The sequence below is a fragment of the Pyxicephalus adspersus genome, chromosome 3, assembly GCF_032062135.1.
Source record: "Pyxicephalus adspersus chromosome 3, UCB_Pads_2.0, whole genome shotgun sequence".
Lineage (NCBI taxonomy): Eukaryota > Metazoa > Chordata > Amphibia > Anura > Pyxicephalidae > Pyxicephalus > Pyxicephalus adspersus.
In genome coordinates, this window is record NC_092860.1 from 9,420,593 (window position 1) to 9,442,605 (window position 22,013).

The 22,013-nt window shown below is 41.9% G+C and overlaps 1 protein-coding gene across 1 annotated transcript in view; it reads right to left on the reverse strand.

The window, feature by feature from the left end:
- Positions 1–20,640, reverse strand: part of RPTOR (regulatory associated protein of MTOR complex 1) — a 139,157-nt gene extending 118,517 nt beyond the window's left edge. Inside the window, exons 1-2 of the mRNA XM_072403513.1 lie at positions 20,538–20,640; positions 10,334–10,416 (exon numbers count right to left, since the gene is read on the reverse strand). Coding sequence (XP_072259614.1) covers positions 10,334–10,416; positions 20,538–20,640 — 186 coding nt within the window. The remainder of the gene's footprint in view (positions 1–10,333; positions 10,417–20,537) is intronic.
- Between the last annotated feature and the right edge of the window lie 1,373 nt (positions 20,641–22,013).

Genomic DNA, 22,013 nt, shown 5'->3' on the forward strand with positions numbered 1-22,013 from the left:
AAACAAGCAATAACCTCTCATCCCCCTTTTTGTGTTTTATCATTATTGTATAGTTCACACTTCATCCAAACGTAACATGGGAACTGTGCAGCTTTTTCTGTTCTGAAGAGTAACAAGGCTCTGTAGTATTGTGCAGTGACCGGGTAATTGGTAAATGCACCTTTAGAATTCTAGATACAAAAAATAATTTCAACATTTTCCCTATAGAAAAACTATATAACCCCACCACCACCAACTTGTGTGTCCAGAATTCCTTTATAAACCCATTTCCTTGTTAAACTCTGCAAAGTTGTGGGTTAGACCCAGCAGGTGCATCAACTACACCCTACCTGTAGAAACCTACAGGGGGCGGATACAAGACCGACCATCCTGAACATTGAGAGAGAAGCAGTAATGGTCTACAATACAGGAAGCTCCGATGCAAGAATATTTTCCTTTTGGATCTTCTCTGATCTGGACCTGCTGGAGGCATTTCCAAGTGCAGGTTATGTTTTCCTTGACCGCTAAAGAAGGAAAATCCTTTTAATGTCAATTTTCACACTGGAAAGGTAAGTTGATGGCTGGCTTCCCACTTTCCATCCTCATAAAATGTTGTGATGGGAGGGCTTGTATACAAACAGCAAGATCCAAGGCCAAGCCCGTTTCTACAGGTCAATCCCAAATTGCAATATGAATAACAATTATGCAACAGTTTTATTGCGTTTCATGCAATTATTACAATTTTGTTGCCAGTTTACAGTCATTCAGGCACAGGTCCATAAAACAAGACATCACAAGTTCACATTGATACACAGTTTCACGTTATTCCTTCAATTCCAACGCGTTTCGCAACACTTGAGTCTTCAGGGGATGTAGGGCATTATGTATACAATGGCTCAATAGTTGGACCAAAAGGAAATATGGATAACACTTGGACCATATTAAACGTCCCTTTTTTCTTGGAGCATCCATTTCAAGAAGATTGGGATTGCATTCATTTGGTTTATGGGGAACATTCACATGTTGGGAGGGACAAAATTATTGGTGTGTGATAAGGTTCAAAATGAAGGCCCATAATGTGTTATTCCAATCTCATTGAATATTAAAAGCTGCTAAGCTCTAATATTGTGACTTGTTTGCAACCCAGACCTAGACTTAGTCTGTTCCAAAAAGGGGGTCTTACGGTGACAACTTTTTTTTGTTAGCTGTCTTTGTGTAAGGCAATAGGCAGTATGTCCAAGCAGTCCAAACATAAAGTGAGCACTCGCTGTTTAGCCTTGCTCTATACAGATGCCTCGCATTTTATCAATTAAGCCAACAAAAAAAAGACAACAAGCAACTTACTGCGGATAGAGAAGCTGCTTGTTCTATCAATAGCTGTGAACAGAGATTATCCATCACACTGTGCAATGCCAGTGATAACAGCACACGGCTCTGTGTCTGGCAAGACTAAATGCTTGGCTTGTTTTATTCCAGTCATATAAATGAGAGCTGTAATTGTGGCAATGAAGAAAAGCCTCCCTGCCATGTTACAAATGGATTATCAGTAACCGAGGCTTCTACTGCCCATCACAAATGTACTGATCATACTAATGCATTCACCCGATAAGGTGCAGATATATCTAAGTGTATTGCACATTAGCCAAGGCGTTCTTATTGATATGAATGATAATGGTTTGCTTGGGTGCAAAAAAAATGGAGTTAATGCTGGATCCAAGGTTGTAAAGGAATTCAAAATGTTGTTAGGAAAGTAAGACTGATGGCTGTAATTGAAGTCCAATTACATTTTTGGTCTTATGAGCTAAATACTTTCCAGGGGCACCAAAACAAAATGAGTTTGCCCCATGAGTTGCCCCTTTGTTTGATTAATGCTAGGTTTACACTTGCGGTGAAGTTGCAGTGCGGTTACTGTCTCCTCAAGCCAGGATCTCCTGCATCGCCTTGTGGGAGGGCCATAGGCAATGCATCGGGATGACAGGGAGCAGTCACTGCCACCAGCAAACAGATGTGCAGACTCTGAACCTTTAGGAATGTGTAAATGTTCCATATTGGGTGCAGGATGCCTCGTGCAGGAACCCCTATTGGGTAGGGGATGCCACGTGCAGGAACCCCTATTGGGTGCAGGATGCCACGTGCAGGAACCCCTATTGGGTGCAGGATGCCACGTGCAGGAACCCCTATTGGGTGCAGGAACCCCTATTGGGTGCAGGATGACTGGTGCAGGATCCCCTTTTTGGTGCAGGATGCAGGAACCCCTATTGGGTGCAAGATGCCACGTGCAGGAACCCCTATTGGGTACGGGATGCCACGTGCAGGAACCCCTATTGGGTGCAGGATGACACGTGCAGGAACCCCTATTGGGTGCAGGATGACTGGTGCAGGATCCCCTTTTTGGTGCAGGATCCCCTTTTTGGCGCAGGATGCCGCGTGCAGGAACCCCTATTGGGTGCAGGATGCCTCGTGCAGGAACCCCTATTGGGTGCAGGAACCCCTATTGGGTGCAGGATGCCGCGTGCAGCTTGCCTCAAGTAGGATTCCCTGTTTGGTACAGCATGTCTTGTGAGATTATACGATTCAAAGACTGAGCCTGTCCTAGAAGGGCCTGTCCCCTGCCAGCATGCTGCAAGGGACCTCTTGTTCTCAATCTGAAATCATCGGTCTTTCTACAGAGGTCAAACACGCTCCCTGCTAGAGCTCTCCAATCAGCATTAAGCTTTACTAAATTGATAATTCAAACTCAAAAGGGGGTGGGACGGATCCTTTGCAGAGAGACCACTGATGCCACATGGAAAGGTAGGGTTCTCTACAGCATGCTGGCAGGAAACAGGCTTTTGGACTGTGACTGCTTTTTCAATAAAACTGCAAGACTTACTTAATTGCACCTTGAATGTATTAAAACTAAAAGTCAGCTTTCAGGTAAAAGCATGGTGAAAGAAGCATTCTGGAAGTCAAAGCAATCCTTAAGGTGAATAGCTGACAGCTCACACACACAACACAAAAATAAAAAAATTCAGGATAAAAATATTTTTAACACAAAAGCAATGGTTGTGCTGACAGGTTGGCATTTAAGAACCAGCAAAAGAATATTTTCTAAAAAAAAAAAAATGTTTGCAAAAGACATGCTTAGGATTAGCATTACACCAGATTGGATTCTGGATGGCATACATATATGCAGTAAAATCACGGCCGTGTATTAGCGCAAAGATATTTTCATTTCTGCTCCCAAATCAACTGCTCGGGTTCTGAGATGCCGAGAACAAACACGGCCTTTCTACCAAGAGGTGGACAAGAGCACAAACTCATCCATCGGCCCCATATGATTGTTATAGCTGGTTATGACTCCTGATATCAGCCTAACGAAAAGAATTGAGGCGGCACATCATTCATTTTCATCAATTCAGATGCACTGCAGTTCAGAAGTGTAGAACTTAGTCAACATATTGGAGGAAAAGGTTTCTAATGTTTTTAGGAATCAAACAAGATATGTCATGTAAAAGGCTGCAGGTTGTATGGTGGAATTGGAGGAAAAAAAGAAAAAGGGTAAAGAGAGGGACAAAAATTATTATCGGTAAAAGACAATGCAAGAGAAAGAGAAAAAGAAAGGAAGAAATAAAAAGGGGGTAGGCAGAGAGAGAAATAGAGGGAAAGGAAAAAATATATCATGAGGGAAGGTACACACAACAAAAAGAGTGCAAGACACACAGAAAGGTAGCAAGAAATAAGAGTGCGCAAAAAAAAGAAAAAGAAAGAGAGAGAAAAGATGAGGATTATACAGAGAAGATCAGAAAGCAGGAAGTGCTGGAGGACAAATCTGGACACAAAGAAGTAAAAACAATTTCAATGCAGTTTTGGAGCATTGGGTCATTTGCTGCACCACCCAACCGAAAGGCTTTACTTTGCACCATAAGTCCCCTGTGCGGCATTGCACTCCATCTGCCCGGCTCAGCCAGAGAATTCTATTTCCCCACAAACCCACAATCCATCTATACCGACATAACCTGCTGACAGCAGCATAAATAAAACCTCTAGAAAAGGTCAGCAAATAAAATAAGTGACCAAATAAATAAATAAAGGGCGAGGACTGCAAGAGAGTCATTTCATGCAAATTTAATCAGTGTGCTCTATAATACAAAGAGGAAGTGCCAGGTTCTGAGAGCCATCACCATATGACCGTCTTTTCTCTGGGGCTCATTTCCAGTATGTCATCTATACACGTGAGCAAGATGTAACCACACAGAACACAAAGCGTTAAGTGAAAGGCGGTGAGAGGTGGAGAGCGCAGGAGAGAGAACTTATACAGCTCAATATGCGCAGTGCCCTGGGGCTGCCTACACACTACAATATACAAGATCCTAATGAACTCTTTACAATGTTATACTCCGCACCACAACAAGCAGGCTCTAGATTAAGCAAAGCATTCCAGGAAAAAAGCACTGCGGACTGGACACTCCTGATTTAGCTGTAACATGTGAAACAAATAAAATTTAATACCGATATTAAATTGTAACATGCCATAGCATTCACTGTAAAGAACATTGCGTCCCTCACATCCCTCCATGTACAGAGGAGATGGGAAGAGAAACGCTCAGGTACCCTGCAGGAGGCTAAAGCAGCTGAACACCATTGGGGTGGGGGGAGAAGAGAGAGAGATGGAGAGACACGGTTAGGAGGAGTGAGGAGGATTAGAGATGAAAAACGAGACAGGGGAGTGGATGATTGAAGAAGTGAGAAATGAGACAGGAGAGTGCAGTGTGGAGGAAAAGAGATGAAAGCGTAATGGGGAGGAAAAAAAACATGAAACTAGATTGAGGAGGAGGAGGAGAAGAGAGAGATAGAGAGATACGTGAAGGAGGAGAGAAATTAAACAGGAGTGTGAAGTGCAGAGGAAGCAAGACATAAAAAGAGGAGAGTGGACAGTGCAGGAAAAGAGACATGAGAGAGGAGAATGAAGGAGGAGAGACATAAGGGAAATATATTAGGAGACAAAGGGGATGTAAGCAATGGAGAGAAAAAAAAAAGCAGGGACTGCTGGTGAAGAAAGATTGTATAGGGCAAAGGAGACAGAGGAGGTGAGAAAGGGAAAAAATAGGGTGTTCAAGTAAGTGGTTGGGTTTGAGTGAGGCAGAGAAAAGAGGGGGTAAGTGAGCAAAAAAAGGGATGGGAGAGAACTAGATAGAAGGGGGTGAGGTAAAAGTGAGCAAAGAAATAGAAAGATCTAAAAATAAAAAATGGGGAACATAGTGAGAAGAAAAGTGAAGGAAATCTTCTCAAATTTGCCCTCCTTTACTCCCCCTTTCAAGGTACAATGTTTGTGAATAGCTGGGGATTTCCTCAGGCAAATGGGAAATAAAACAAGCACTTTATAGGAAACAACAATACTAGAAACTTGGAAAAGTAGGACAGGTGCAATCATTAATAACTCCTACTCCCCAAACCCCAGGGAGCAGACACAACCACCACGGTCATTTCTTCGCCATTTGCGTCATATCTGAGCTGCCACATGACCCTCTTTAACTCTACAACTCATTGCTGGCTGCAATTCATTCATTGTGTGCGGAGGAGGACAATGCATAATATTGGGGTTTGCTTTCCCATGTTTGCAGAGGACAACAAATATAAGTTTCATGAAACCCCCACCCAATACATTATCTGTAAAAGCAAAAAACTTGCAGCTTACAGAATTAAGAGGTACTTTACAAATTGTTGGAGCTACAGACAACTAAAAAAAAATTATTTTGAAGAATACATTAAATGATTGCCGGGACAAACTATTACAGCTCTGAATTTCTGGCTAAGTGTAAGAGATAAAACCATGATCAGCCAATAAACAGAACTAGACTAGACTTTAACAAGATGTATTAAAAACCTTTACTGCCTCATCTGATGCTGGTGAAAGTCCAAGCAAAAATGAAGAAGCTTTTAAAAAGTTAAGCTATGAATTTAGGAGAGCTGATCATTTGATAATCTGTATTTGACTTTTAGAGGGTTAGAAAAAATAGCCATCCAACCAACCACACATTCCTGAATAGCTGGATTAGATTTAGATTGACCCAACACACAAATTTTGGCAACTACCCAGGCATCCCAAGATGCTTGTGGGGAGGGAAGCAAAACCCACATTCCTTAGTTGATAGACCAGATTTGCAATTCAGCCTCTAATCTACCTTTTGATAGACCCAGCTTTCAAATTTTGGCAAATACATTTACCCGGGCATTCCAAGATGCTTCTGGAGCAGAGCAAAGCTATGGGAAGAATAGAGGTGCCACCCACTAAAACCTCTGACTTTATGATACCCCAAAATTAGAAAGATGCTAGGGCTACCAGGGTAAGCCATGCAGGAAACTGCAGGGATCTCACAAGCAGGAGCCACTTACCTTTTTATAATTTGAATTTTGGAGAAGATGAACCGCATTTTGTGACTTAAGCTTTGGGATGGCAATTACAATGTTTTGCCTTTTTTCTATTATAACTCTAAGATGAGCTTTTAGGAGAAAATTCAGGGTTAACAAGGTACAAAACTGCAACCAATGCTTTACATTTATGGCATGTGGTCTCCAAGGAATGGATCTTTTTCCCATTATTGACTCGCGTCTTGTTCGGTACTGTGTGGAGTCAGTTGCCATCTTTGCGGTAGGCTTTTCTTTCTTCGTGTCCGAGCCTCCAGCATGGAAAAGGGTGAGCAAAACTGTAGTGATGTCACTCTAAATCTCCTGAGACTAAATGCATTCAAAAGTAATAGTCATCCCTCTGGAAAGGCTTATGGTGGCTACATTGCCTTATTGGGTCTTATGGAGCGCCAACTTTTTTGTGTACACAACTGGTTGTCAACTACAACCCAATGCAAAGATGGCCAACCCTAAACACAAATGTATGTTTCTGCTTCTCCAAAAAGTGGTTGACAGCCACTTCTCAGATAGCGGTCAATGGAGGGCACATATGTGCTTTGCTGTTGGTATGGAGCAATGAATGATGGGACATGTAGTCCGAGATAGCATAGTTGTATTTTTTTTTTTTTACTAGTGCACCATATATTATATATATATATATATATATATATATATATATATATATATATATATATATATATATATATATATACACACACACAACACACACACACAATATTCCATGATAAAATGGTAATAAAATCCAACATTAAATTGCTCAGAGAAGGACTCCAGAATAAACAATGCAGTATTACTTTAAGCCCTATATTCCATTTATACAAAGCAATGAACGAAACGCCATTTTCACATAAAACATATGAGAAGAGCTGTTCAGCACAATGACAGAAGAGACACACAGCCTCTTTCTTTACAACCCGTCAATGTTTTTTTCTAAGTACCCACAAACCAATATATTGCTATAGGTGGAATAATGCCCGCTCCTACTTCTCCTTTTATAGAGTTCAAAGGGGCCCGAGCCATTAAGAGGGAACAGACCTTATACACTGTATTATAGACATTGCTAAGCAACACCTTGTCGAATGTTCCATAAAGAAAAGCCGGCTACGCTTTAGCAGAGTGAAAAGGATGGAAAACTAGTGGCTGCAGACTATTCTAGATTTTTTCATCAGCCTACTGCTGAAAACATTTCACATTCATATGGCAAGCAGGTTACAGGGGGACTTTGTCAAGAACCAGTGGCCACTTAAGAGCCAAGCACATATTCCTATGTTTGGAAAAATGCAGCACTGCTTTTGGTGAAAAAACTGGTGGTGGGTATGAGTGTTCCCTTGCGGTCCCTGGAACCTCACCAGTCACATGACCACCCGCACCACTCCTCTGGTTCTTAAACAACCAGAACTTGAACAATTTGCAACTGAGTGTACTGAATCGCTCACTGCTACCCCTATTTATTCTACATGGGCAGTTTTGGGTGGGATGCTACGGGTGGGACTGTGGCAAACAAGTATCCCCAAGTCTTGAATTCACCTTTACAGCATACTGGGAGTAGTCACCTAGCACTGCAAGCCAGACAGGTTTTACTGAACTGTACAGTCCTACTAATCCAGCACTAGGTGCTTGTTAACAAGAGAGGAGGGCAGGGTGATAAGCTCTCTATGCTACTGCTTCCTCACTATTCAATGGGCTAGCAGGGGGTGCTGTTTGGCGACCAAGCTAGTGGGGGGCAGTTTGGTGGCCAGACCGGTAGGGGAGGAGGGCAGTTTGGCAACCAAGCCGTATTAATTGAAGCAGAGAAAATCTAGGTCATATATATGCCAATTCCTCCTAAGCGGAGCAGACATATCTTCTTGGGCAAAGTTTGACTAAAGCTCAATAATCCCTTTATAAATGATCAAAAAAAACTATTGTAGTCTTGTAGACTGTGACATGTCAGAAATGTATTCATGCAGCTCTCTACGCTACTGAAAGGTTTTACTTGGAGTTACAAGGATTAAATAGTAGTTTTTACGTTAACCCAGAGACCCTCTTGAGGCATTTACATAAGAACAGCCTGGCAAGCCTCAATATTGCTTGCATTGTTTTATTGTGGATGCCACATCAACTTCACTTTATTACTGCAGGAGAAGAAAAAAAATTTGAGCGCCCTATGGAGTGCAATAAAGACGTACGTGCCTTGCCTTGCAATGTCTCCCCTTTCCTGAGCAATGAGAGGAGAGAAGACCTGGGCTGTACGCTTAACTCCCTCTCTGCCCGGGGACTATTCTGTCAGCCTGACTGCCAGATCAGCCGCTAAAAAAAGAAACGGAGGGAGCAATTAAATAATGCGAGAAGCGGACGATCAAAAGCCTCCACTTGAGTTCTGGGGCAATAGCATGATTATGCACAGAATAACTCCTCGGTGCATTGATAACGTGAGGTCATAGCGCCTCTCTCTCTTTCCCTTCCTGTTGAGTGCACTGCTTTGTGCTTCATCTTTAAAGGGAATCAACCTGCAGAATGCTAGCTTTGATACCATAGTTAATGCTTCACAATCTACAAAAAAAAAAAAAAGACTGACAGGAGTGACATTAAAGTAAACCTGTCGAGAAGTAAATTACCTGTACTGGAATCGCCAGATGGAAGTTGCACTTCTGCGACCTGCAGGATGCAAAACTAGCTCATGGAAAGCGGCATTGATGGCAGCAAAGATGAATTTAAAGTGCAGAATGACATAGAATAGCAGCTTCCAGAGGAGGCTTGTAACACAGGTACTCTCCTTTCTAGTAGAGGTATCTAATGTACTTTTCTCACACTGGGGTAGGCTTACAGACCACAGGAGTAAAAAACAAAAAAAAAAAAAAAAAGCAATGACTAAAACACCCAAAAATGGGCAAAGTTGGGAAGATGGTAAAGGCAGGAATGGGAAGGGATTGCAGGGAAATCACACTATTGGAGTATCCTTGACCCAGGAGAAGCCACTGGCTAATTTACCCCACAGGGCTCCAGATGTATCCCAAATTTTACTCTCTGTATACGCCTTGCTGGAAACTGAATCTGTCGCAAAAAAATCTGCACTCTTCTTCCAGTTTCCATTGAGTCACTGATACAATTTTGTCACTGAAAGACCGGTGTAGTTTACGGAAAGAATGTATTCAACTGCACTTATGCACAGCTTCTTGTTGCTTTGCTTTGCTTTGTCTTGAAGACAATGTGTGTTTTGTGTGCAAAGATAAAGTAACACTGCAACACACAAGATTTTCCTAAAAGAACAGAGAGAATTGAAAGGACAGTCTAGAGAAACTATGTTATTTGCCATTACTGCCAAATCCAGTATGATGACAAAATGAGAACAGCTACTAAAGAGGAAAAAGAGGGAAAATTTGGGGAAGATGAATGGAGGCCCAATGGAAGAATGGGGAACAAACTTGATTCATATTCCCAAGAACGGAGATGAGGCCAATGTCTGGTATTTGGATTTTTAGTAGCACTGTTGGAATGTTGTAAGAAATCATAATAAGGTTAATTGAGTTCATATTTTAGAACTATATTTCAATTTTTAAGCATTAGGAGATCACCTAGATCCAAGGGAAATTCATAGGTTTCTTACTTCCTTAACTTTGCAAGGACTACACGCTCATTTAGGTCTAGAAGGAATACAAAACACTAACTTATTCTTTCCCTCTTTTTGACCAATCTCCGGGAGTCTCTTACATATGCGAGGCTTGGACATAATCCCCCTACATTGCAGGACCAATGTTCCTGCATTATAAATCAGAAGGTCGACAACTCAAACTATTACTGAAAAGAGCAGCACAAGGCTTTCAAACTCAGGGGATAAGACAAGGTTATTGTACATTATGACGTGTCTGGGACTTTTTCAGGAAAACTTTCAAAGTTACCAACAACAAGTTAAACCAGACTACTATGACAATGTGGACATAACACAATATATACAAACTAAACTCACCCTTGGCTGCCAGTTTTCATATTGCTTCTGTAAATTTGCCCCAATGGTTTCCAGGGCTTTCTGTGGACCCATTGCTAGGGGATCTGCAAAACAAAGGACAATTCACATTTTTGAGGGCACAATAGTCAAAAGCTTTTTGTTACACCAATCTTTATTAACTTCTCGTAGTGCTGCTCTCCCCTCTTGGGCAGGGTGACTGGTCTTGTATGCGCCCCCTTCAGCAAGAGGCTGTAGTGGGTGGAGATGCTGGGCTCCTCCATAGTTCTGCTCCCTGCACAGGTTATATACATTAGGGTGATATTTCCTATACTTTATATAGCAAAATCTGGGTTTGCCAAAGCTTTTGGTGCAGATCATTCAAGCCTATAAAAATAATTTTGTGTCTGAAATTTACCAGTGATATTTATACTCACTGGAAATACAGCAAGGCTGCTTCTAATATTACTTATAAACCCCATCGGCCTACAATGAGACACTCTTTGCTACCTACAAAGCTTTTTCCTCTACTACGTTCATTTCTCTTTACTGATGATTATCACATTCAAAGTACAAAAGAAAAAATCACCCATATAATAATCATACATCACACACGGACTATAAACATTAATCACTCTTTACAAACATGATGTTCTCATTAATCACCACAGCCCCCAGCTTCATATTCTGCATATCCTCTGTACATTACAGTCAAAAGGCAACTGCAGTGTATATACAGAATGCACACCCTGTGCTATAACCTGTAAAGACCTGCATTTTAAGCATTATTTAAAACCAAAGGATGCTACCTCTAGAGATCATCTTTGTGCAAAATGGGATGTCAGGGATGGTTGTAGAAAAAATTGTAACATTGGGCAAATATGAAGTGAGAGACCCGAATGCAACCAATTCCAGCTGCCTGCAGCCGTGCCATTCTGTGAACTGTGGGCATGGAGCTGGTGGGAGCTCTGGGGAATTGCCCAGTTTGGCACTGGCTCCACCCCCCAGTAGCTTTTGGCCAGGTGCATCACCTGGCACTTTTCAATAAACAGCTAGATGTTTTTGGGTGGTTAGTAGTAGTTGGATCACAATACAGGGGCTGCCACCCACCTACAGTTTCTTTCCACCCAGCCTAAAAAAATATCTATGGAGAATACTAAACAAGTATCTGTAAATGCAAGATGCAAGGTTAGCAAATTGATCCAAGAGAACGTCATGTTGCCATCTCTGAAATCCCTTTTAGCAGCTTCAGGATTTTTTTTCCAGGAACAAGTGATCCCTGTGGTGCGGTGAAGGAGATGAATGACGCAAAAGGAACAGAGTTGGTAAAGGACTAAAGAGCTTCACCATGCGAGGAAATATCAGATCAGCTGGTAACGTAAAACTTTGTTAAATTTGCTCCCCAAACTCTCACTTCAGTCTTGCACAATTGTGCAGGAACCTTTCTTGTAATGAAAAATGCAACCTTTGTCTTATTAACACGCTCCCATTGCACCACTTGATCAGCAATCCATTAATTGCACCCCAACACACCCCCATCGATTGCATTAATTTTTTTTTGTTCTTTTTCACGATACTATTTTCAGAGGTCTTTAAGGCAGTCATGTAATGTGCAAGGAATAAGCAAATGAGAACATTTGAGGCAATCGCATTGGTATTTGAATCTGGGTGCTGCTTTGTGTATTTCTTCCCAATGTGTGCAGTATTCAAGCGTAATGCTTTGTCTTTGTAGAAGAGCTTCCTGTAGTACAGACCAGTTACTGCTTCTCAATCTCCCTGTGCAGGGTGACTGGTCTTGTCTCCGCCCACTCATGTAGGAGGCTGTAGTGGGTGGAGATGCTGCCACAGTTCTGTCCTTATTTCCCGTGAATGCAGAGTGAATGTTGTAACATTACTGCAATAAAGTAAGTGACAGCAAGGACATTCAGCCTTAAAAACTAAGAATGTCCTGTGGCAAAATTTAATTATTGCAAGGGACAGGGCCAGACAGGTCCCTTGATGTTTTTATTCTTCCTATCCCTGGGAGTTTTTAATAAAAGCAAAAAAAGTTGAGCTTTAAATAAGAAACACCCGCACTCTCTTGCATACTTAATTCTTCACCCAAATCAAGGCATCCCTGTCGCAGGGCATTCTGGGAAACTGAATTGAGCATTTAATCATTTCAATCACAATGTGAAAAGATTTTTATCTCCTTGTCCAAGTGTTTCAATCAGTAATAAAAGTGGGAGAGGATGATAAATGTCTCTCGCGTGGTGCTGCGGAACATCACGTTCCTTCTACAGGCTGTTCTGCTCGGTGTTAATAAATTTCGGAGATTTGGCATGCTGCAAGCTGAACCCCCTTTGTGTTTGTTAAACGCAAATACGGAGAGGAGATATTGGCTGCTACCAGTTGTCCTGTAATAAAGAAATCAGGAGATCCAAGGAAATCAGATTTTATGGAGTTAAGGTAGTGAGTTTATCCTGGATTGTTGGGGAGGGAGAGAAAAAAAGAGACGGGGAGGGAGACTTACCTATCTGTTGGCCCATGCAAGTACACAGCCATGGTATGTAGCCCATTGTTTTTCAATGTCTCCAAGCCACTTTTAGCCTTGCTCGGCACCCAGCACTTTTCAGTAACCACCCGGGGCACTGGACGGCTGGGGCATAATATAGAGATGATGGAAAATAGGACAAATTAAAAGGGTTGGCATTAAAAAGCTGGAATTCTAGGGCTTACTGGATTTTTTGGCCAACAACTGGGAACACTAAATTTGCCCTGTGTTGCCTCCATTTGTTCCCCCCATTTTGTGACCACCCACCTGCAGCTTTCTTCTCACCACACTGAAAAAAGATTTCTAGGGAGAACACTGAGCACACCTATGGGTGACTAATACCAAAACTCCATCGGATTCAAACATTACAGTGACTCGGCCGGGATCTTAGGACAGATGTTCCTTTATTTTTGGTTATTTTATTTTGAAACATACAGCACAGAAGATTTAGGACTAGCTATAACAGTGCTTCTCAATAGTTTTTACATTGGGGAATCCTAAAAAATCCCTTCAGATCTTCAAGGAACCCCTAATAAAATTACTAAATCCACAGCTCACAATATATAAGCATGGTGGTCAGTAGGAAGAATGCCTTACATTGTTGGCTATTGGGAAGAATGTCACTCTTATACATAGCCAAAAAGATCATTAGAATCACTTACACTGACCTGAGAGGCACAAACTGCTCATTGGGTTTATGGAATTTGAGTCCAACAATGGCACTCCAGGGACAGTGACCACATTGGCGTTCCATCTCATTATTATTATTATTAATTATTATTATTATTAATAAAACAGGATTTATAACATTTATAACAGTGCCAACATATTACGCAGCGCTGCAAGTCTATCCAGACAGGGGGCAAATGACACCATGCACTCCCTTTATCACAAGGTCTGTTTCATTGGGTTGATGACTACTGCCTGATATCTTGCAAAGGGCAAATCTACAAATTACTATATGTTAATTAGCATGACTCAGAGGTTGTTAAGTATAAACCCCCCCCTAATCCAATCCCTTAGAAAGCATTAATCCGAACCTGGTGACAAACCATTAATAAGACTCTAATGAGCACTGCCTTATTACCATTCACACAGGGCTTCACGGCCTGCTGGTCCTCGTGAGAGGAGGATTAGAGGCTTAATATACTCTGCTAGAGGCTGGCGCCTAGGAAGAGGACAATTCAGCATTAACTTGTTGGAGTTCTGAACCTGGAAAGAACAGAACATCCCAGAATCTGGTTACACAAACATTACATACGGGATGTCATTTTTCATTTTAATAGGTATAGAAGGTGAAATTCTAACAGGATTACATTGTATTGATAAGGACCCATTTACACATGGTCTGTCTAGGTGCCTTGCAATAATGCATGCTATGCACACTAATAGGTTTGCAATAAGGAAGCCTATTTAGATGAATGGGCTGCCAATGCACTTGAACGGATTTAAAAAAATAAAAAGGCAGACAAACTATACTTTCTGACGCAGCACCATAATGCGTTATTATGCATTGTGGTGCACAACATATGCATTGGTATGACAATGAAGAACAAACTTAACCACATACCAAGTGTGAAAATGTGTTGGGCTAATATGTACATTAACAAGAGAGTTCCTGCAAAATAATGCATTAGAAAGGTGTCCTTGGTAAAAACTATTGTATCTGCGATAAAGATGTAGCCAAATGTAGCCAAAATGCATAAAGCTGAACTGCAAGCAAGCTGCATATATATGTATAAAGGAGATTACTTTCGAAAAGTACATTTTTCTCCTAGAAAATTAAGAAATACAGGTGACTGAAAGAACCATTGCCCCCCCAGGAGACTCTACATGTAGCCATAGAAAATGATTGGGGGTGGCAAGAAGCAGTAGTGCTCACTACTACCCCTTTTCAAATCTGCAAATGTTGGTTCATTAAGAACCAGGGCTGCAGTGCCAGACACCGGGAGCCACATGGGATCCCTCAATCCCTAAGCGGGTCTGAATATACCCAAAGTAGGTCTAAATCCAGCCAAGATTAAAGCATTTTCAAAGCAACAGTAGCACTCATTTTTCTTCCATGACAGATGTACTGTTAAAGGGAATCTTGACTGAACAGAAACAGGTTCACTCACCCATATTTCCTCTCTGTGTTCCATCACCAGTGTTCTCCCCAGCCCCGTTTAGCTGGGTGCTCCACGCGGCAGTTTTCAGTAACCACCCGGCTGTTTTTGGGTGGTAACCTAAAAGTTGGGTCACAGTACAGAGTCTGCCACATGCCTACAGCTTCATCCTACCCAGCTTGAAAAATAATACCTGGGGAAAATACTGCACCCCCATTCCATATGCCATAATTTATCCATTTGGATAAAAACCCAAATCTTCTGGCTGGGGGGGAGCATGAAATTTCCTTCAAGATCCAGCTCTTCAGTCTCAGGGCCAATTGCCAGCCCCCAGAGGAACGTTAAAAGTATATAAATTATTTTATTTGCTGCCTTTAGGGATGTTAAATTATTTTAAAGTGGAACTAAATTTCCACTTCTAAGAATTCATGATCAGGCAGGTCATTATTGCAGAAAGGGGCAGGAGATGTCCCTTCTGCAATAACTCCTCCAATCTGCCGGATTTCTGGGGGTCTTGACAGAAAGGTGAGCAGCGCACGCGCAGCATTCGTTTGTGTTGCCAGGGTACTCGACATTGCTGACTTTCTGTGCATGAGCTCAAAATGAGCTCAAAATCAACGCTCGCACAGGCCTGGTCAATCAAGATTGTCTACCGGAAGAACAGGAAGAAGATGGTGGTGCCCTGTAACAGAACAGAGACAGGGGATCATTCCACTTGAAGAGTTTTGTTGGTGCTTGATCAATGAAAAAAAAAAAAACTTGCTGATCCTGCCATCTTGTCAGCTGTTAGCATCCCTTGCACGGTTTCAAGTTATTGCCACAGATTACAGAAACCTCATTTCCTAGTTTGAGAAGATTAGATTCCATACACTGATTAATGCCACCTGAAAACTTGAAGTGTTAAAGAAAAAAATCTATAGCACCCTCCACTACTAAGCACTAGTAATGGGCAATATGGTACATTTTTGTTCTTGGCTTTAGAGAAGCCCACGTAAGCTCTGATACTTCCACAACTATGGAGCATGCATTTACAAAGTCGTACAACGATTATTAAAATGAAAACGTCACTTGTACTTTGTATACAAATGTACTTTCACGTCCACGCTGCTGCAAAGACTCAAACTGTTCACTAAAATACATTATCTACCCCCTTTAATACAATATTGTTTTCATAGCAGCAGAAGAAACCAGCGCTCCCCGGCCATTCATAAATAAGGCAAAACCTTGTAGAGCTAACCCAATTCCATTCTTGATTTCATTGTATCTCTCTAATAGTTGTGAAGCTTTCTGGAAAATGCCAGCACCGCATGAGCGCAGATATAAAAGTGGATCTTGGCGTGAGAGGCGTGTTCTGCGCGTCAGGTGTGGGATTTATGTTCGCCACGTCCAGCGCTTTGGTTGAAAATTGTGCTTTCAAACAGAAATCCCTTTAACCAGCCTGCATGATGTCCATTATGCACAGTGCAAACACCGCGCGTCAGCACTACTCTCCGAAGCACCGCAGAGGTTCCGGCGCTCTCCCCCTCCTCTCCGCTTAGCATATCAGGCTCCTGATTTTTACTGTGCGGAATTCTGAATAATGCTAGTCTGAGGGAAAAAGAGAGAGAGAGAAATACAACGGGAAAAGACACCTGTCACTGCAAGAGTGGGTGGCATTATATAAATGGAAACCATTACCTATGATGCCCATCTGGATCAGCGTGGTCCCATGTGTCATGATAACAGAATTAGACAGTGTATACCACCTACACCCACGGCGCTCATTTTACAAATACAGGGAAAAGGCATTTATCCTTACGTGGGGAGCTTGTGATGACAAAATAATGACATGCTACAATTGCATTTATTTCCAAGAAAGATATTGTAATTATTTGAAGCTGCATTCATTTTATTCCATTTTACCTGGTCAGCCTGTCAGTGAAATGTTTTGGGTCTTAGGGCAACAATGCTTACCCACTGCACTTTTGCTACGGAGAAGCACTGTTGCCACCTTCAAATAGGAAGCAAGGAAGGATCACAGAACACCCCACCATCCTACCCATGGCATCGGTGTCCATATCAGCCAGGCAGTAACATGGGCCACTGAAAAGAACGCCCTTTATACCCTCTAGTTCACAGGTGAGGGATTGAGTCTTTTCACCCATTAAAGAATAGTCAAGGGGAAGTGTGCATGTCAACCAGGCAGTGACATTGGGCACCCACAAGATGATCCTTTATACCCTGCAACTCCAGAAGAGGGACGAAGTCCTGACAAGTTACATAATGTTCTAGGATCTTCTCCTTGCAGCGGTTCTTCAATGCTCACAATAATAAAGACAGTGCGACACTCTACGGTTATGTACTGGGCCCAGGCTGACATGGCGACACAACTCCCAGGAGGACATCGCACTGCTGCAATCTTGCAGGGATGTGGACATACTAAATGGACAGCCAAGTGGAAGTGTTCACATTATTAATATTATCCAGTATTAATATAGTAGCAAACATATTATGCAGTGCTATACAAGTCCATAGTCATGACACTAGCTGACCCTTCAATCTAATGTCCCTACCATAGTCATATGCCTTTAATACAGTCTAAGGTCGGTGTTCCCAAATTCCATAAACCTAACTGCATGTTTTTGGAATTTGGGAGGAAACCGGAGTTCCCGGAGGAAACCCACACATACATGGGAAGAACCTACAAACTCCATGCAGATAAGTGTCCTGGCTCAGACTTGAACCTAGGACCTAGTGCTGCAAAGGCCAGACTGCTAACCTCTGAGGCACCATGCTGCCAACCAGGCAGCCACATGGGCATCCAAAAAAAAAACGGGCTTTATGCTTCACAGTCTAAAAAATGAACCTAAATAAGCTAAACGCTAGGTATTTAGATAGAATCTGCAGATGTAAAGAGTTGGAACTACAAGGCAGATATAAAAGACAATACAGCTCTGTATTCATTAACTCATCATTAAATTTTATCACATCTCAGACTTTGAGAACAAGAAGCAGCACAAGGAACCAATTAACGCATTGCCAACTAGAAGCAGGTAGGAGAAGAATGCGGGGTGAAAGTGTGATAAGCTCATGGGTTGGCTGCTTCTCTTTTCACTGACTACTCACAAGCTGGGGAAAGGACAATATCTGTATTTAATAGCAGCAGAGGAAAATAAAATCACCTGCTATGCAGAATTGTGTCAGAGTTGTGCAAATCTCAGGACTAAACTGAAATCAATTTCAGTTAGAAAACCTCCAATATGGGTATTTTGGATATCTCGATTTGCCTTGAGTTCAGCTCTAAACGTTATGACCGTGTGATTTTGTTTGTTTTTTTTATTTTGCTGAGATGTCTTTTTCAAATCAGCGATTATGCAGTTATTGCTTAAAACAAGATAAATAACTTGAGACGGAAACCTAACGCCACGCTGACACTGATCAATGTAAACGGAAATCCTCTGGAGGGAAAATCCTCCCCAAAAATCTCCATTACCAGAAAAAACTCATCCGTCAGTGTCGTCCGCACGTCCCGTGTGATAAATCAGCCCACGCAGGGTCTACAGTTTAGAAAAATAATATATCCGACTCATTAAGTGCTAACCTTTAACATCACTATGGAACTCCCATGAAAGGTCGCTGATTGGCACCACTATATTAAAGAAGAACTCTGCTGTGACTATGGAATGTGATTGGGTTTTGTACTAGAAGGCCAAATAACATTTGTAGGCATTGTGGATACAAATTAAAAATAAACGTGATCCCCGCTACGCATTTAAACTCAGCTATTCAGTCTTGAACATCAGGGGTATCAAAATCAAACTACAGATTTAGAGAATAGAGAAACCCCTCTGTTTTTAGGGTTCATGTGGCTATAAGACTAGGTGCAGACTTGCCTCCGGATTCAATGAACTGGGGCAGCTTCCAGCGGCTTGCACCTCAGTGGTCGCCCGATCTCTTGCACCACAGTGCTGGTCATTCATGAACCAGCATTAGCAAATTTGACAGTAAACTGAACTGGTGCGGCTCACTGCCACCCCCATTCTTTCTTTATGGGGCTGCGGCTGATAGCAGCTATTTGTAACATCTGCACCAAGGCAGCATGGCGGTTCAATGGTTGAAGAAGTGGTAACTGCACCACAACTCCATGGCAAGTCTGAACAAGCTAAAAAGTTGAAGGGACTCAGATGACAGAGCAAGTCCGCATAGTTTCCCCTCCTACTGAAATCCTCTTCTGCTAAAAGCTCAGTCAGATATGAGGTGATTGTTCATCTCATAATTCCCTACACAATTTCTACATCAGGCACTTTGATTGTAAGCTCCTTCAGGCCAGGTCGTCTGCTCCTCCTGTGTCACTGTTTGTATCTGTTGATCATTTGCAAGCTCCTCTTATTGTACAGCGCTACATAATATGTAGGTGCTTTATAAATGGTACTGTGTGCATATAATAAGTATATGACGTGCACCTCTAATAGGAGGATACCAACTACAGATGCTCCTCGCTCAATGACCAAGTTCTGTTCCTGGTCATTGAGCAATTTGGTCAAAAAATAAGGAGCATAGAAAAGACCCAAGGCTGCGAGCATGCTGCGCCTGTCAGTGACAAGTTCACTGACCGTCTGCAGACAGGGTAATGTGGAGGATCGATATGGAAGGAGAAAGATGGAGCCCGGAAAGCCTGAAGAGGAGACGCTGGATGGCTGTACGCTGGATGGCTGTACGCTGGATGGCTGTACGCTGGATGGCTGTACGCTGGATGGCTGTACGCTGGATGGCTGTACGCTGGATGGCTGTACTCTGTACAGTGTACTCAACAGGAGAGTCGGACGTAAGTGCAGACGGTTGGTAAACGAGGACTACCAGTACTAGAGATTCTGGAATTTACTACAATTTTCTCATCTCATTCTTTGGGGTCATTGTTTCAGCCAGGGTTTCAGGAAATCTCGGGGTTTATCAAGAGCTTGATAGTGGATGCTTGTTAGGGGATCCTTGAGATTTGAGATGCAGTGCAACCAGCAGAGCAAGGAGCATAGGAGCAGTGGTCCTTCCAACCTCATTTACCAATATCACCAGTGTTCAAGTCTATAACTTAATATTCTTCTCCATACCTACCAATGTAACAAAGCATTCTTTCCACTCAACATCAGTGCAATGAGGCCTTTCGCTTACTGACCACCATTTTTAGGAGGGATACCCTGAACATTATTTTAAGGGTTCCTTTATGTTAAAAAGGTTGAGGAAGGCTGCTTTAAAAGTGCAGATGGGAAAATGTCAATACAGCATCATGGGGCTGTAAGCTATGGTGTGATAAACCTATAGATGTGGCCACAGCAAACACTCCTTCCTGGTTAGTTTTCCCTAATATTATGTGAGAATAAAGGCAATTGGTGTCAGAGTCTCTGCTGAAAGGTCTAAGCAAACCTGAACTTTGAACCCTTCCTTCAGTAAAAAAGGATTTGTATGAAAAGAGCACTTTAAGGAAGTTGAGTGTGTTTTTATTGCAGTCTTCACATTTCTTTGAAGGAAAAGTGGTAGGTTGGGTTGATTGACTTTGTCAATGCAATTGTTTACCTTTCCATTACATCAACTAGACTAAAAAAAATTATCCACTTACCGATCCAGCACTCCAGACGGGCGCATGGTGTGGTCTTCACCACATCTGGAGGGTCCACTCCTACGTTTAGACACAAGACGAGAGCCACGCTGACTGTTTTCATCTAAATAAAAGAATAAAAAAAAGAGCTATGAGCTAAATGTACACCAAAGAAAACACAGAATGTTGTATTAAAGAGAACCATTCTTTGAATGGAATGTACAAACTCTTGTATAGGCCCTATCGGTGTGCACACTTGCTTGTAAAATACAAGGTCCGCCTAATAAATAAGGAGGCGGATATAATAACTGACTTTTATTTATATGACAATTCTAATGTTTCTCCCCTTCAATATTCTTTCCATTCACAGTTAGGCACTGATGCCATCTTGTTTTCCACTGGTGGAAGGTGTGGAGCAGATCAGTTTCTGTTATCTGATGTATTTTTCTTTACTACATCCATTGACTCAATTTGTGTTCCTTTAATCACTAATTTCAATTTAGGAAAAAGAAGTCCCCAGGTGTAAAATCTGGTGAATATGGAGAATATTCCAGCCTAGTAACCTAGTTTGTCGGTCACAGAAAGTGTTGTGTGAGAAGGAGCATTGTCCTGATGAAGAATGAAACCATTTCCCACATTTCTGCCATCTTTTCCTGACTCTTTCTTTCAGCTTTGTCTTCCTTATATTATGTTGGGTAACTGTGGTACCTTCTGGAACCCATTTTGCCAAAATGATGCCCTTCATGTCACAAAACACAATGACCAAGGTTTGGATTTGAACTTTTGTGATTCTTGGTGATGAAGGTGTTTCCAGTGACTGGTTTTGTTTCATACTGGAAGATCTGGGTTTCGGCGCCAAGTGAAGACTTTTTGAAAAAGGTTTAGTTCTGCCTCAAGTTGCTACAAAATGTCAGCACAAATTTCCTTGAGGCACTGCATTTGCTCTGGTGTCAAATTTTACCTAAAAATTTGACGCTTTGCTCCACTTTTATACTTCTCATGATTTCAGCACATGAGGGGAAACACAACGGCATTAAACACAGACTGACAAACTAAACAGCAGAGAATGCCGGCGTTTGCCCTTCATGTTTGGAGAAGTTTAATCATTCATGGCAAGAGGTCATAATCATCTCACTGCTTTGTGATAGAAACACAGTCTCCCTATAAATATTTTGCTTCTTTGTTTAGCTACTTTCATTATAGGACTCTTCTGCACTGAAGACAAATCCAGAGAGCTCCCTCTAACTTACATTCTGTTTTAGCTCCTTTATAATAGACCTAAACCCTGAATGGACAATAATTGATTTGCTCCGTGCACCATGAATCATTCAACTACTATTTTAGCTTTAATTAAATTCAGTTTTGAACTTTTCTCATCTTTTTTTTTTTACATCTCAGTGCTGCTGACCTCCTTCATTTTTTTTTGTCCCTCATCTACTTCCTGTCTACATGCACTCTCTCCAGCGTCGGACAACTGCTTCATTATGAATGAGTTCC